Source organism: Solanum verrucosum, unplaced genomic scaffold (assembly GCF_900185275.1).
Source record: "Solanum verrucosum unplaced genomic scaffold, falcon-dt-bn FXZP01000252.1, whole genome shotgun sequence".
NCBI classification, from domain to species: domain Eukaryota; kingdom Viridiplantae; phylum Streptophyta; class Magnoliopsida; order Solanales; family Solanaceae; genus Solanum; species Solanum verrucosum.
In genome coordinates this window covers 4,946,574-4,963,737 of record NW_026019988.1, presented here as the reverse complement: position 1 = coordinate 4,963,737, position 17,164 = coordinate 4,946,574, and the positions used below count along the sequence as shown (strand labels likewise).

The window sequence follows — 17,164 nt, the reverse complement described above, 5'->3', positions numbered from 1 at the left end:
ATCTCTGCCTCTTTGATCCTTTAATGTATCAGCATTCTATGTAGGTTAGTATATCAATGAAATAATAATGAGTCAATAGTTGAAACTTATACTACATTATTTATGAATAAGAATTTTTTGAATTTTAACATAATGTATCTAATACACTTATGAATGTATCATAAAATTCAAGTTGTGGTCGAATGATTAAATAATGTATCATGAAGTGTTAGATACTTTTGAGTATTTGATACTTTAAATGAATGCATGTGATTCTTACCTCTCTGACCTCATGTTGTTATACGTGTGTTTGTTCTTCAGCCTCTATATCAGCATTATCGACGAGGTTGTTGTTGGCAAACTCCATATCAATTGGAGACCTTGGTTGTTCAACAAATTGATCAGTAGTTTGGGGTTGATTAACATTGGCTTCTTGGATTAACTCTTCCTCCGTGATTGGAATCGATCTGACAGAAATTTTCTTCCAGCCAAAAAAATACCACATAATGAAAAAATAGCTTTACAAATAGTAAATATTTGGTTAATAACAAGTACCTTATGTTTTAGCTTCTGAAATGCTTTCATCAGATCTGAGTGATTATTTTTTATTAAGACTTCTAAATCATCAAACTTTTTGTCAACCTTTAAACATACTTAAATAAGTTAATATTGATTTACTGTAGAATAACTAATAATTTAATAATAATTATGAGAATCACTTACATATTCCTTCAGATATTGCTTAACTTCTTCGATATCTGTATTTTTCTTTTCTTTAGGATCAGATGAAGGACCATGAAGATCAGGAACATTACCAAAAGATTCTGGAATAGAGAATGACTCTTTTTGTATCACGGGAGACTGTTCTAATTGTTCCATTGCACTACTTTTTGGTTTGGCCAAATCAACTTTCTTTCTTCTTTTCGGGGGTGGTGTAGATGAGGTACTAGATACACATCTAGTTCTCCTTAAAAACCTATCAGGTGGTTTAGAAGAAAAATTCTCAAATCCAGGAACGTCTTCTAATATAGCTTGTGTAGATTTATCAGTAGACGTAGAATGTTCAGAATAAGAGACACGCATATTGTCAGGCAAATCAAGTACCGCCAATTCCTCAAGAGTCGGTTGTATATTGGTACATGCATTCTAAATCAAATTTGTAAAGTCAGCATAACAAGCAGATTTGCAACTTGAGATATATAAAAAATGATAGTTACCTCAGTAAAAATACTAGACATGAACATTTCAAATTTGGGCTTGACACCAACAACTCGCCAGTTGCGTATCCTAGGGATGTAGTCTCCCTCTTTAACAGCAGTTTCATCGTTGATAACTGATGCACATTCATATACCCACACATTTAGAGCATAGGGCATGCCACCTAAACGATACATCTGTTTTACTTTAGTTCTCTCTTGCCTCCATGAATTCATTAACCTGAAAAATGCACGCTGACCCCAAGGAAAATGTTGATATCTACCATCTTCAACCATTAGAAAGTCATTAACATGGATAGATGCATCAGAGAGTTGTGATAAAACAAATGTGTTGATGAAGTAAAGAATTCCCATTTGGAAAGCATCCTGACTGTTGTCCCAACTACCTTGTAGAAAACGTTGAACAAATCGTCCCTTGCTCACACTACTATACTTTACTAAATCTGGGAAATATCTTTGAACAAGCCTGCTTTTAGTAGAATTCGGATATTTAAAGTCATCGGGATTGCCTGTGCATTTCAGACCGGTTATTATTGCGAATTCTTTTATAGTGAAACACAATATGTTCCCATTTGCATGCCGAATATGTAGCTCATTTCTGTTATCCTGCTCAAGCTCAAGAAACAACAAGCATTTTGATATTTGACCCTGATAATTGCAGGTATGAATGTCTAGGTATGGCCCAAAAATAGAATTTTTAAACAACTCAAGACCCTCGACACCCATGTACAGATTCAAATCTTTTATAAAATCAATGTTGTATGTTGGACCAAACTTCAAAGAGTGAGTTGGAATTTCTTTGATCACATACTTCAAAGACTGTAATGGACAAAAAACAATAACAAACAGTTACATATTATTCTAGAATAACAACATGCTAAGAATGATACAAAAAAAAAATGATTACACATGATACACTAATTGTCAACATTTATACATGATACACTAATTGTCAACATTTATACATGATACATTAATTGTCAACAGTTTACTTTGATACAAACATTGCCAACACTTATACATGATACAAAAATCTTACCAATATTTAATATCGATACAAAACAATGACATACAGATAAATAATATAAATCTGAAACAAAAACTAATAGAATTTTGACTGATACAATAATTAATATGAAACTAATGTATCATATACACACACGGATAAACAAATCTTGAATGATAAATTATTGAATATTATTTTGTATCAAATGACATGAGATCTAATGACTAATACACAACTAATAATATTATAATACTTGATACAAAATATATTAAAAAATTAACAGAATTAGGGTTAGTGAATCAACTGATTAAAGATAATAGTGATACATTAAACTACGAAACATGAATTTAGTGGCTTATGTATCATCTATTGATTAACTAACAAAAAAAGTTTAAAAATCGATAGAAGAAGATCGAAAACCTAACCTTAGGTAATGAAGGTCGAGAAATTGTAGGAGCAAATTTTCGACCCCTTTTTTGGGAGGATTTTTGAACCTGTGCTTTCGAAGAGGAAGTTTCATCTTTTTTCAACTTCCCAACTTTTGTCTTCGCCATTATTAATGGATCGTGGAGCTTTTTTGATCTGTTTTCAGCCCACTCAATATCTTCGTAATCATAAATACGACGAGTGTTAATTGATGGTGCATCATCCATCTGATTGATTCAACAATTAGGAGAAGAACAAAAAAATGAAAAATAAAGTCACAAAACGGTTTAATAAGATGGAAAGAACTATCAATTTCAGTTTAGATTAGGTTTGACAAAAAAGAAACTTGATTTTGAAAAGTGATAGAGAATTAACTGTCAATAAAATGGAGAGAAAATTAAGGAGTGAAATCAAGAAGTGATAAAATTTGATTTTTGGAGTTGAGATTTATCTATCCGGAAATTTAGATTTAGGAGTAAAATAAGGGATTTTAGAATTTTTTAGAAATGGGAGGGAATATTGAAAATTAGGAAAACAAAAGATGTGTATAATGGTAATTTTTCCTACAATTTATTATGATTGCATACATCAATATAGGGAAAAGGAACAAATACCCCAAACTATCGTAAATGGTATGCAGATACCCTCTGTCATACTTTTGAGACATTGGTGCCCTTGCCGTCTAAAAGCTAAAGCATACATACCTTTTATACTAACAGACTTACACGTGTCATAATCTTATCCACAGATCCGACATATATTTAATATCGAATCGACAAATAAGATTATGCACATGTCCCTATTTAGTCTTCCATTAGAGTAAAGGACATATATGCTCTAATTTTTGGACAGGGTATATTTGTCCTTTTCCCTATCGAAATTAAGTGAACGCATACAATCTATAACAACCTGATAATACACAAGTTCCGAACTCACATTTCCAAGTATAAATTAAGGAATTTTCTATAGCAAAGATTGAAAAATGTATTTTCTATTTTCAATAACCTTCAAAGAATTTCAAGAACCAAAAGTCCAAAAGTAACTATGTGCCGGCCTTTTTTTTTCTTCCTGTTAAGAGCCAGTGCAAAAATTCAAGAAATGGGGGTTAACCTAATGCAATTTAACCTAAAACTAGAATGTGACTTGAGCATTTACAGGGTTAACTCCTTATGAGAAGTCCAGGCCTCGACGAGGCTGAAAATCAAAATCATCTACCTCGCTTATCGATCTCTTCATTAAGAAGCCGAGTCATTAAACCTTGATTAGGGGTCAAATTATTGGTTTTGAGAAGATTGTTCAATGCATGAAGTTCTTCACAGTTTGCCTTCTTAAGTAGGCCACTCAGAACTGTATCAACTCCAGTAGGATCATTTGAGATCTCGGATTTTATATTGAGTTTTGAACGGTCCACAACTAGGGAAGATTGTACTGTCTGCATCAACGGTTTAGATTTCCAGAATTCAGAACATACCCGGTTTACATCCATATCTTGAATGGCCTGCATTGATATGAAAAGATAATGTCAAGACGAGATCTTTTAAACTTCCCTTAAACTTTCATTTTGTTCCGCATTTTTTTTATCCATAAGATAATAGGCAACTGAAATTTTTCTCAAGATTCGAAGTTAGTGAATCCTGGATCTAATATTAATTTCAAGAATATATGTGAAAGAACCTGTACAATCTCTGTTGTAGAAAAACCAAACATTTCCATGCCCTCAACACTTCCAGGTGGTTGCAAAGGCAGAAGCTTCGGCTTTCCCAACTTATGTTGCTTTAATATTTCTTGGTTCACTCTCTCGCGGACCATATCCCAGCATTTGACAGGGGACAAGTGAACAAACACTTCACTGGGACAACGCTCAAGTGAAACCTGCAAGTTCATTTATCTGCTTAAAAAGAGACACTAGAAAGGCAGGAAATAGCATAACAATATGACACCACAACAGCATGAATAACCAAATAATACACAGATATAGAGATGTCAACTAAGCTGGCACATGAAGGAAAACCAAAAAAAGGGCAAAACAGGGAAAGCCGTGAAGTAACCCTCAATACTGTAGGCTTTGAATGTTATACCAATACAAGACTAATTCATGTAAGCTAATATAGACCTCTGGTCTGAAGGGATGAAAACTTGTAGCAGTCAAACTTGCCCTTACAGCAAACTACAACCAAAGAAAAACTCACAAAGCTTTTGAAAGAAATAATATCTGACTTGTAGCCAATACTTGGAAATCTGCTGGAGAGATAGCAAAGCTTCATGGAGAAACCCCTTGATGATAAATGTTTAATAGACATGTTATCAAACTAACAAGAAAATGAAGTGCGGCTCAACTCTACATGGAAAACTTAATGCAGAAGAAACATGAAAGGAACTGCGGCAGAATTAAGTGCACCAAAATATCCCAAAATAAGAATTAAAATGCCACAGGCACACACAAAAATCAAAATCTGACAAATAGCTCCATCCAAACAAAATATCCAATACCATAAACAGTGGACCATCTCGTCCTGCATCTACAACTTCAGAAACATAGTGAGACATATTTGTTGGATCTAAAACATCAATGTATCTGACCCGGCTCCTGAATCCTGCATTTAACAAAAGAACAAAGTTGTCTATCATTACTTCTACTCTAGTAGAGTAAAAATAATACAATTATTCAACATGTATTATACCCTTGGGATAAATAACCCGGTTGTCACACCATAACTTGCCAGGCTGGATAACTCCATAATCCAGAGGTTCCACATTGCAAGAGAGTCTCCTCACCACTTTTGCAATCCGAGGACCTTTCTGGCGAAAACCTCTGTCCAAATTGTTTTGAGAGACGGGAGAGTCACCTGATAAAGGTTGTGCACACTCCATGGCCTTATTTTGACTACCTTCTTTATTTGGTTTACAGTCGAATGGTTGCCGGGACTGGGGACAAGTATCTGCATCTCTGATATTACCGCCAGAAGTACCTTTTGTAACCTGAGGGCCTTGGGCATGTTTATCAATATCCATATTTACAAACAAACCTCCAACGAAAGAATGAGTATCTTGATTAGGTCCACGATGTATTTCATCTTTTGAATTATCCTCAACTTTCATGCTCTCTGAACTAGGTGAACCATTAATTCCATCTTTAGTGACTCTCGCATTATCAATGGATGTTGTTGGGACAGGTTTATCACTGTTACCCATGTTCACTGTCAGCTTTCCCGCAGTATCTTTCGAATGAATTGAATTGTCCATCTCATCTCCCTCATCATCACTGAGAAGGATCACAACATCATCAAGACTAGAAGTTCCCTTCACTTCACATTTATCTGTTGATAATTTTTTATGACACGAACCACCCTCAACGGACAGCTGAGTAACTGGAGTTCTATAAGCAGGAACCACCTTTAAGGATTCGCTTTTGCCCTGGAAGCCATTCTGTGCCCCCTCAATTCCATGAGAAGTGTTGTCAGGCATAGAAGACGCCTTGATTGATTCCAAAGCTAATGGCTCCCTGGATTGTTTCTCTTTATGCAATGAAAAAGCACTGCTGCTGGCCCTCATCAAGAGTGCTGAAGTTCCATCATCTTTTTCCTTTTTCGTGGAAGCTATAGAGAGTCCTACGCTTGCCTCTTTTAGCACTGATTCCTCAGGTTTAAGAGATAATTTACTAGCACTCCCTGCAACTTGTCTCTCTTTATTTACATAAGAACTCAAAGCCAATCCAAGATCTTGTCTTGCCCATCGATAAATTGCACTCAATTTCCCTTCTAAAGCATCAACTAGTACATTTAATTCATTGATGTCATAACGGAAGAGGAAAAATTTGGCACCCCAGGAACAAGTACACAGTTGTTTTGCATGGTTCAAGCATGCATATTTGTCGGGCGAACAATTGTGACAGCCCGCGGCGGACAGGTGTAGATCAAAAAAACACACACTACATTCCCTCTCATTAGTAGCATCAAAAGTGCTCTCCATCTTTAGTGCTTGTGAAGAATTGCAAAGAAACTCCCTCCTGACTCTCTCCATCTCAACACGGTTCTGCACAAAACATAACTCAGCAGTGAAGTTGAATAAAGAGGTACTTGACTCAGTAACATAATTTATATGAACATAGAACTTGAATGTGGTGTAAGTGTGACAACCTCTATAAGTATCAGTCTAACCCCAATAACCCCGCACCCCCATCTCTTCTCTTTTTAAAGAATACAAGGAAGAAGATAGGAAAATATACCCTCAATGCAACAGAAAATGGAAATGGAACTAAGGACTATCAATCGATAGAATATTGGTGTCATTATGTGCACATTTGCCTAAAGACTGCAGCTATTTTATCCAAAAAATTCTACCTTTAATGCTTTGGACAAAACTCCATCTTTTCCGCAAACATCTTTCCATCTTAAATTATTTGAGGTATTCTTCCTCAATAAATTAAGTTCCCAGTGCGCTTTGACTGCATCTCGAGCTGCTCCTAATAATAGTTTATCATGGGATATGGAAGTTTTCCGGCCTTGCTCGCGGTAATGCTCAATTGCATTCTGTCCGTGGGGTAACCAATCAACAGGAGCAACATTTACTGCTTCAGCACAATTGAAGCCACAATTGAAACCAGCATGATATGCTCTTGGGAAGGTCAAAACAAACTCTCCAGGATTTTGGACACAACGATAAACTGGGACTCCCTCAGACTTCAATATGGAGGGAGATAGTTGTGTAACCTGCATAAATAACAGGTTATTACTAAACAAATAAGCCACCTATAAGAAGATGTTCCAACTTCTGTGAAGCAAATTAACTGTCACAGATTTGTAAAGAATAATCTACTACATGACTCATCAGACAGATCCTCCACAAGAAGAGTAAGATTTACAGTAAGACAGTTTCTTGTTTACATTTCAATTTGATGAGAACCCTATAGCATTGCAACACTATGAATGGGAGCACATATCACCTATAGCTCACAACCCTAAAAAGACGTGGCCGTAGAAGAGGTCTTCAGCAAATTAAGTCATTCTTGAACAGGGATTACCAACAAAGAGACATGTATTAGGACTCAATTACTTTTTTGATCAAATGAAGATTGGGCTCACCAGCTTGTGAAGAAGGTCAGGCTGCTCTTCAAAGAGATCAGGCAAGTGTTTCCTCATGGCAGCCTCCAACTTTGATGCATCTGCTCCAGGCACACCATACCACATTTTTGGAGCCCCAAAATGCATGTAATTTAATGAGTATAAATGGTGATCTTCAACATGCTGTTGGGTAAATTAGAAAAGAGAATTGGTAAGTAAATAAGACAAAAGCCCAAGGGTTGTTATATTTTCAGGTTATTAAAGAAAAGAATGATCATCCAAATCATATATTTCAAGCAAACTAAATTACAGTGCTACCCAATTCAAAAGAAAAGGATTATCAAGAGCTGACCCAATAACAACTAGTAACTATTTTCCAAAAATATGAACTCAAGAAGACAGCCTTTAAGAAGCTCCTCCTCAATGCAAAAGAAAGGAATATTTACAATCAAGCAATCACTAATACCACCCATAGATAGTTTGAATAAACATGATCAAGAGATTTACTCGAGCAGCACTTATGCATATTTCTAGTCTTATTGAAGGTTTTACAAGTTCTTTTTCTGAAAATATATTATTTATAAGCTCTTTAGCAGAAGTAGAAAATTTTGTTGCAAAGAAGCTTACGGGCTCAAAACAAAATTGTAGGAAAGAGGCATATGATAAAGGTATGTGCTAATTATATTTCAACATGTCAGAGCAACCGTATTAAAAATAAATAAGCACCTGCAGATCTACACAGTCAACAGTTAGACTTGCTGAGATAATTGCACCAAATAAACTTCAGTCTACCACAGTACATTATGACGCAATTGAGGGGAACTATTCCACTTACCCAACAGAATGATGAAAAGCACATTCCTATGTACAGCCAAGGCACCAAGACACCAGATATATCACTGCTCTCATATGTAAGAACAGAACCTGTAAGCCTTGGAAAATTATTCAAGTTCCACCCTGAGTTCACATACTTGGTGTCAGAAGAGCCAACTTGATGGTCATGTTTAGGGAACCCACTTCCAAATACTCCAGTTTCCAAGTCAGCCCCATAAAGCACCTGGGAAATGATGAAAAAGGAAGACAGAAAGGAGGAAAGTGTTATACATCCTAGATGGTTTCCATAAGAAGAAAAAAAAAATAGTCAACAACGAATACCACCTCAATCTCTTCGGTGGGTTTCTCGACCATCCGCCAATATTCACCCTCAATGTTCTCCAATGAGGGGCATTGTCCTTCACTTTGCCTGAAGTACTGGGCCTTAAAATCATCTGCATATTTCTGAAATGCATCCAGAGTAAACTCTGGACCAGGTTCAAATCCAAACCTATCAGCATCACTAAGGTTCCTATTGTCAACACTACCATTACCCAGGTCTACTCCAGGTTTTGAGCATCTTCTTCTTTTCTTCTTCTTATGAATATTAGCTTCCCACATCCTTCTCATCGAATCTCGATTCTGAAGTTTGTCAATCCTCTGAATACGGGTAGCAAATTTGGATTTCTCCCATATAATCTTTTCCTCAAGAGGGCATGGAGGTTTCCACGAAGCAGGTGGTACTATGCGACAAATTCCATACGCCTCTGCTTTGGTGCGTATGCTAGCCATATATGTCAGGGTATCTTCAAATTCCTGGAGATTGGAAAAAGTTGTTGAGAAAACTTGACCAGACAAGACTCATAAAATTTCCTTCAACTTATGGGATAACGAAAGTGAATGTGTGGTGTGTTTAGGTAGATATACTGAAAGGAGTTAATTAGCCAATTAAAATAGGACCTCTTCAGTTGGATAGAACACTGGAGCGTCCCCAAGATCGGGCCTAGAAGCTTCCTCTGGCCGCCATCTCGCAGTTACCTGTTCCAAGGTTGAAACTTTAAAACAGCATATACATGTAATAGACCTACAGCTCTCTATGTTGTCTCATATCTCCTATAGCTTTATGTTTGTGAATTCAACTCCATTGGCAGCTAAACACTTTTTGGGACCAGAGTATTAAGTGCTGCTCTTATGTTAATTACCAAAACGCTTAATTAAGATAGCCATAATAGGCCGATAAAATGAAAAGCAGTTCACTCCATATACTGACCCTTTGGCAATTGAGACACCCTTCACATCCTCGGATGACCCCTTTTGGAAGTGAAGGCCTTACAGAGGTATTCTGCACAAGAGGAAGAGAATATGAGAGGTGCGGAAGTAAACTCTTTGGAAGTAAAAGGCTAGCTACTCAACCTGATCGGAACCAGATTCATCTTCTGAGCTTTTCTCATATTTCCCATAGTTTACCCCAGGTTTACGCCTAAGTGACTTCATCATCTTTCCATCTTCATGACCTTCAATACTTGTTTCTACCTGACTTCTATCTGATTTTGACTCACTCACTGTGGATGACTGATTAATCATTAGTCGATTATTTTCCACCTGTTTTAGGGTGAAGGGTGCAAGTGACTCAAAACCAGGTGGAATTGCTGAAATGTCCATATCTTCTTCTTTGATGCAATGTCTAACAAGTTCGGTCCCCATCCTCCAGACTGCGAGAAATCAATAAACATGTCAGAAATCAAGTCAAGAGACTGCACTCTCAAGTTCCCTTCATAAAATATGGAAGAAAACCGAAGGTGTACATGCAGACTCAAGAAGAACATATTGCTACGTGAGACAAAAATCAGACAGCCCGAACTGAATGCACAAATTGATAATTATGATTATTCCCTGAGAATCTTTTTAACATATGAATTCTCCCACGTGAAGCTTAAAATCCATGTAAAGAAAACAACCAAATATATGATAATCTTTCAAGAGTGGGTGCTGCTTGTGCACAAATATATACATACAAATACACAAAAGAACTCTTGAATCAGTCCACCAACTTTATCAGACATAGATCCCAAAAAAAAGTACAGATCCACGAAAACAGTGAAATGCAACAACATGAAGGCATAACCCGCTAGAGTTGAGCAAAAAACAGTGTTCTGCATCTGACCTGAACAATGTGGTACAAGCAAGTGGTCGTTCGTTCAAGAATTATAATGGAATTAGAAAAAAATTCCAATATAACAGATTTATCTAAGGAATTTACCCAGTAGAGTTTTCAGCCACAGCATATATTCATTACTCAGTAATAGTTTTGCTTAAATTAAACAACAAGTCAACAACAACAACATACCTAGTGTAATCCCACAAGTGTGATCTGGATAAGATAGAGTATACGCAAACCTTACCCCTACCCCTACCTTGGGAGGTAGAGAGGTTGTTTCCGTAGAAGCATATCAAAGCAGAACAAAAAAGAAACAACTAAAGTGAAACCCTTCACAGCAAAATACAATAGAAAGCATGACAAAACACACTGAAAAAAAAAAACAATAGCTACACTAAAAAGTGCGATAATCAAAGTACAAGCGACAACAGATAGTAACAAATAGTAAAAACACCCTAATCAAAACTATGATCAATTTTAGGATGATCATCCACTCACCAAAAATTATCCAATTAATCAAAACATTCATTCATAGACACAGTAAAATCACCAAAATAACCTTTCTTAGAAATTCAGAACAGAACCATATATACTTACATATTCTTGATCACTGATCTAAGAACCTTCAACTCCAGTTCTCTACATCCATTCAAAAAAAAAAAATCAGTACCCCAAAAAAAAAAAAACAAATCACAAAACAACAACAACAAACACAGTATAATCCCTCAAGTGGGGTCTAGACACAAGATAACACGTATGCAGAGCTTACCACTACCTTCATCAAATCACACAAACAGCTCAAACAAATAATTACATAAATTTAAAACAGTAAAAATCAAACACAAACCAAATATTCATAATCAGATTCAACAGATCTAAGCTTTAGTCATATGCACAACCTTTAATTAAAAATTAAATTTAAAAAAAAAAAAAACTAACCCTAACCCAGTACTGAAACAAAGATGGTACCCACCATAACAGCTCCTGGTCAACAAAAAAAAAATCCAATCCACTTGTAATTTGCTTTCAATTTCTCACCCAGAATACCAAAAAAAACCCTAATTTTTAGATGAATCTGTAATCCAGAAAATTAAACACTAAATTATAGATTGTGAAAATAATTTAAGAAATCCAAATACAGATGAATGAATCCTCTTTTAATTTTTTTCTTTTTTTTCCTTTTTTTTCTTATTTTGGTAGGGCTAAATTCGGATAAAAGATCGGATAAAGGTACACCGCTTGAAAGAATTATTTTTTATTTACCTTAAGAGGAAAAAGAAATTGTGAAATAATAATAGTAACAATAATAATGAAAAGAAGAACCTTAACCACTATAAATAACAGACTCGTGCACTAAGACTCTCGTTATGTATATGATCAGAGAAAAGAAGTTGAATTATAAAGACATGTAATGGTTATGTTAAAACTCTCAATATGTATGAAATTTGTAAAAGAGTCAAACCACGAGGATTTTTAAGTTCTCGATATATGTGAAATTTGAAAAAGAGTCTAATCACGAGGATCTTAAGTTCTCCATATATGTGAAATTTGAAAGAGAATCGAACCATGGAGATTTTTCCTTTATCTCGTAAATGGATAAAAAAATTTAAAAAAAATTGTTATACAATATATTAGGTTTTCTGTGTTCTATATAATCTATGGGAAAATTTCCACCTTGAAACTCTACGCGTGTTTGAACGTGCCCAATTTCTTTAGTGAAACGTTTTGTATTTAATTGTGTAAGTGTACTATTTGTTTACTTTATATTTATAAAAAAAATAAAAAAAGGTTGTTATTCCAAGTACTAGAAGGATTTGGTTGAGAATTTAATTGAGTATTAACGTACTTTGTGGTTTGTTGTTGGAAATTTTATTTTATTTTTTATGAGAAAGAATGATAATAATATAGTTAATATAATTTAATAAGGAGAGCTTAAAATAATATAATATACATAGAAGTTATCGACAAAAAAGATATTTTCGGCATATTTTTAACTTTTAAAGAAAAGGAAATTAATATTTTAAAAGACGTTTAGTAAAATTTAAATAAATAATTTAAAAAGGAAAAAAATGAAAGAGTTAAAGAATTATTCTTACCGATGATTATTGGCATGAATTGTGAGGGGGTAGAGAGAGGAGTGTGCTTTATTGGAAGTGGAACCTTTGATTCTAAGCTTAATAAAAAGCATATAATATATGCATTATATGTGGATACATATTCTTTATTTATAAAATATCTCAAGGAAGTGGGCAATATTTTCCTTTGTTTAATAGGATAATGAAAAGTTTTATAGGGACACTTTTTGCAAAGTCAAAATTGGTTATGGGCTTAAGCCCAATTAAATTAGGATTTGGTACTTGAGTTTGCTTTGAACATGAAAATCAATTGGATTGTTTAGGGTTTGCTTGATAGAGTATATTAGCAAAATGTAATACTCTCTTTGTTTTAATTTATGTAGCATTTTTTGTTTTTCGAGAGTCAAACAATTTAAATTTAACCAAGAATTTGCGTATGAAATCTTCAAGGTTTTTTAAATGAAATTATATATTTGTAAACTACGTAAAAAATATTATAAATCACAATAAATGACAATTCAACATATTTAAAAGATATATGATAAATACAACGGTCAAAGATAGACTTGTTTGAATCTCGAAATACGAAAAGTTTCACATAAATTGAGACGGATGGAGTAGATGTATTAGTTTTGTATATTAGTAAAGTGGGGTCTTGGGGAGGGTAAAGTCTGATGTGTCGTTTTTGTAACTTTACACGCGTTTAAAGAGAGTGTAATCACTTGTTGTGCCATGTGTCATGAGAGGGGTGTGTTTAAGCTTAGTTCGTCAAGTATAAGGGTGTTTTTATGTGTTTTAATACTTTGATAAGTTCATAGTTAACCTGCTCTTATATTTTAGAACCATTTATGACATTTTCTCATAATTGTTACATTGGCAAAATAAGTGGCTACATATTTTATTTTAGCGAAAATGACATAAATGGTCCCTAAACTATGACAGTAGGTTAAAAATAGTCTCTAAACTATACACTTGACGGATTTAATGCTTTAACTATCTAAAATATTGTCAAGTTTGATCTCTATCTACTTTTTATATAAACACCGTTAACAAACACCGTAATTCAACTTCTCCCTCTTGATTTTCTTTTTCCCTCAACAAAGTGACGTGCTCTCATGATTGATATAGTTTGGCGTAATTTGATTTATGGTGCAAATTTACATTTGAGTGATAATTTTATGTGATTAGTTGTTTTATGTTATTTTCTTTAGCTATTTTTTTTGTGCAGTTTGGGGTAGATTGGTGATGTTCTTTGGTGCGGTTTTTGTGTAGTTTGGCGCAATTTCAATGTTGTTTTTCGACAGTTGTAGACACGTAATTTTGATCGAACTTCGATGCTTTACACAAATTTTAGTGCTAAAATATCTCTTTTATATTTGAATTAAATATTTTGATTGTTATCTTATTTTAGTTAGTTTATTTTAAAATATTTAAAAACTAGAGTCACATTTTAGGTTAAGTTTTAGTTTTAAAAGAAAAGAAAATTTACGAAAAAATATATGCATTTAGATTGAATAAATAAGCTAGTGTTTCTTAATTATATTTTTAGATAATCTATTTAACTTTTTCTTATACTTTTATTAGTTCAAAATAATTAGCTAATATTTTTATTATAATAATTTTTATATATATTTAATTTTTTGCACACTCTCCACTTATCCTAACTACTACCAAACCCCCCTATACACATTCCCCATTTCCTTAAACCTCTCACCGATACCCACATTTCACTCCCCTCCACTCTCCTTATATTGTCAAACACCTTACCCTTTATCCTACATATACTACCTAACCATATGTAAACAAAAAATATATCAAAAACTATCCTAAACACACAAGTAAAAAATAAAACAACACCCTACACTATACTACAAAAAAATTCCACCACCACACAATAATATACACACACCCATATCCAACCCACTCACGCAGCAAAAAAAAAAAAAGGACACGCACAATAGAAAAAAAAAAGGGTTGAGTTTGAGGTTTCGAGTTTGTGGTTTCTGACTGTGATCTTTTTTTTTTGTGAATTTATTTTTACAAAAGGTAACACTTGATCTTTATTGTATAGTTTGATTTCACAATTATATAAAATATTATGATTATAATGTTATGAAGTTGTTTAAATTCTATGTGTGCTTTAATATTTACATTATATTATTGAACATATATATGCTTGAACCTGTTATATTATTAAATTTAGGGTTAAATTGTATAACATGTTATTATTTGTTGTATATTTAAAGGTTCATTTCCCATTTCTTTTTCTTAATTAATTATCGAAAATTTTGATGTTTGTGCGTTACTAATTTTGATGAATACTTTGTTTAGTTATGTTTAGATAAGTGTTAAGTTATTTTGTTCAACAATATTGGTGTTGATTGGATCTTTTGGGGCGTTTAGTTAGCTTTGGTATTTTCTTTCAAAAAAGGGAAGGAAATTTCAAAAGGTTTACTAACTATTATTATTATTATTAAAAAGCAGATGAAGATCAAACTTGACAATATTTTAGATAGTTAAAGGACTAAATCGATCAAATATATAGTTAAGGAATTATTTTAGATCAACTATCATAGTTTAAAGACCATTTATGTTATTTTCTCTTTTATATTCGGCCGAACTATTTAACCCAATCTCCCTCCTTTTCAGAATTTGCTAAATTCCCAAAATCAACGATATAGCGATCGGAAAACCCTGTTGCAATGTCAATTGTGCCTTCCATGTCGGAGTGGTCAGAGAGTAAGTATAATTCTAATTGTTTTCTTTAGATGGTCCTAACTTATCGTTTCATAATGTATGATATTGTATTGTTTTGATGAATACAATGTTTAAAAAAAAAAAAATTGTATTGCTTCTCGTGGTTGCATAATGGCGCACACCTCACTAATTTGAAGGAGTAGGGTACTGGGTAGAACTATTAGAAAAAGGATTGGGTGATGATAGATTTAATGGTATGATATAATAAAATTTGCGTAACAATAAAAACAAATATGATATTTAAACTAACAACATAGTACAATAGGTAACAATCATCCAAACAAGTTATTAGTATTCTGATGTTTTGTGTGTATTAGTTTATTTCTCTCCCATTATAGTCTTTGATAGTTTTATGCATCATATTGTTAGGGAACAATAACAACGGACCCACTTTAGTCCTACAAGTGGGGTCTAGGGAGGGTAGGAACCTGACTATAGTTGAGAAGATAGACAAGTTATTTCTGAAAGACTCTCGACTGAGCAAACAATGGTATCACAGGTCATGTCCTCGGTGAACTGAATATGTGGCATATCGTGCCTAATCACCTATCCTATTAAAAATTGTCTTAGTTAAGTCACAGGGCATTTTTTCATCATTTGTGCCTTTGCTGTTAGAATTGGTGCAAATCCTAATATAGTGAATTAACTTACTGTTCGAATGGTGTCACAGATGATTATCGTCTACTTTGTGGTAATCTTGGGAATGAGGTCAATGATGATGTCCTATCAAAAGCCTTTTCAAAGATTCCAACCTTTAACAAGGCTAAGGTATGTTCTGTTAGATTTGTTTTATTTTCTAATACTCTTACATTTTTATGCTTTACTTTTGATTGGTATACATCATACGCTACATCTAAAATGATCATTAGCGGCAATTAAGTTAATTGCCGCTAAATATGTATTTTTAGCGGCAATTAGCACTCTTTGTATATGTCCCTAAAGCCTTTAGCGACATTGGTTCTAATGACACTTAACTAATGCCGGTAAAGACTATATCTCTCTTTATTAATGTCAATATTTATTACCGCTAAAAGTTATTTTTGTTGCAGTGATACATGAGCTCTGGTAATTTTGGTTATGAAGGGAGAGAGACTTCTCACTGTTTTCAAATTGGAGTTCAATAACTTTGAAAATTAAAGAGACATATTAGCAGTATCATTGTAGGACCAAAAATTATATCCCTCAGGTTGTATGTTTGTGCGTCTTTGTGCATTCTTTTCCTCTTATGATGGGTATAGTGAAGACATGCATGTTGACTTAGTTCTATATGTGCCTGTGTATTTACATAAATTGAACAATATAACTATAAAATCATTATTTACCTGCTAAAAATAAGGGTGAGATATCTAAAGTGATGAACATCTAATTGGCGAGATTCTAGATTGGTGGCATTTAATTGATAACTGACAAATCTGTCTATGACACGTCCTTTGGACCAATCACAGCATTCTAAACTCGGTGGATAATGGCCCACTCCTCTACCCTTCTTCACTTAAATACCGGGCTTGGCTTTGCATAATGTGGAGCTTGAACCTGCGACCTAAACCACAAATCCTCCACCTTTTGCCACTCGAGCTAGGCCTTGGGGGTACTTTAGAAGATACACCTTTAATCGAAATATCACTAAAGTGTCGTTGCAGCTCTTCCCTCTGTCTCAGAATGTCACAAGCACT

The 17,164-nt window shown here is 34.1% G+C and overlaps 2 protein-coding genes across 2 annotated transcripts; both read right to left on the bottom strand.

The window, feature by feature from the left end:
• Positions 1-277: 277 nt before the first annotated feature.
• LOC125818957 (uncharacterized) lies at positions 278-2,855 on the bottom strand. Its single transcript, XM_049498463.1, has 5 exons — positions 2,628-2,855; positions 1,197-2,015; positions 703-1,125; positions 535-621; positions 278-460 (listed from the first exon to the last, which is right to left on the bottom strand). The coding sequence occupies exons 1-5, from the start codon at positions 2,853-2,855 to the stop codon at positions 278-280; spliced, it is 1,740 nt and encodes a 579-aa protein (XP_049354420.1).
• Positions 2,856-3,544: 689 nt separating this feature from the next.
• Positions 3,545-10,208, bottom strand: LOC125819079 (putative lysine-specific demethylase JMJ16). Its single transcript, XM_049498590.1, has 11 exons — positions 9,915-10,208; positions 9,772-9,843; positions 9,462-9,539; positions 8,847-9,317; positions 8,524-8,745; positions 7,710-7,871; positions 6,969-7,337; positions 5,310-6,660; positions 5,119-5,222; positions 4,303-4,500; positions 3,545-4,126 (listed from the first exon to the last, which is right to left on the bottom strand). Exons 1-11 carry the CDS (start codon positions 10,203-10,205, stop codon positions 3,836-3,838), a joined length of 3,609 nt encoding a protein of 1,202 aa, XP_049354547.1. The 5' UTR covers positions 10,206-10,208; the 3' UTR covers positions 3,545-3,835.
• Positions 10,209-17,164: the final 6,956 nt, after the last annotated feature.

Coding starts and splice junctions, on each gene's coding strand:
- LOC125818957 (XM_049498463.1), bottom strand. CDS start 2,855: ATGGATGATGCACCATCAATTAACACTCGTCGTATTTATGATTACGAA. Junction 2,016..2,627: donor CTCGACCTTCATTACCTAAG/GTTAGGTTTTCG, acceptor TGTCCATTACAG/TCTTTGAAGTATGTGATCAA. Junction 461..534: donor TTCAGAAGCTAAAACATAAG/GTACTTGTTATT, acceptor TTTGGCTGGAAG/AAAATTTCTGTCAGATCGAT.
- LOC125819079 (XM_049498590.1), bottom strand. CDS start 10,205: ATGGGGACCGAACTTGTTAGACATTGCATCAAAGAAGAAGATATGGAC. Junction 7,338..7,709: donor CTGACCTTCTTCACAAGCTG/GTGAGCCCAATC, acceptor TTATTTATGCAG/GTTACACAACTATCTCCCTC. Junction 4,127..4,302: donor CTACAACAGAGATTGTACAG/GTTCTTTCACAT, acceptor ATATCAATGCAG/GCCATTCAAGATATGGATGT.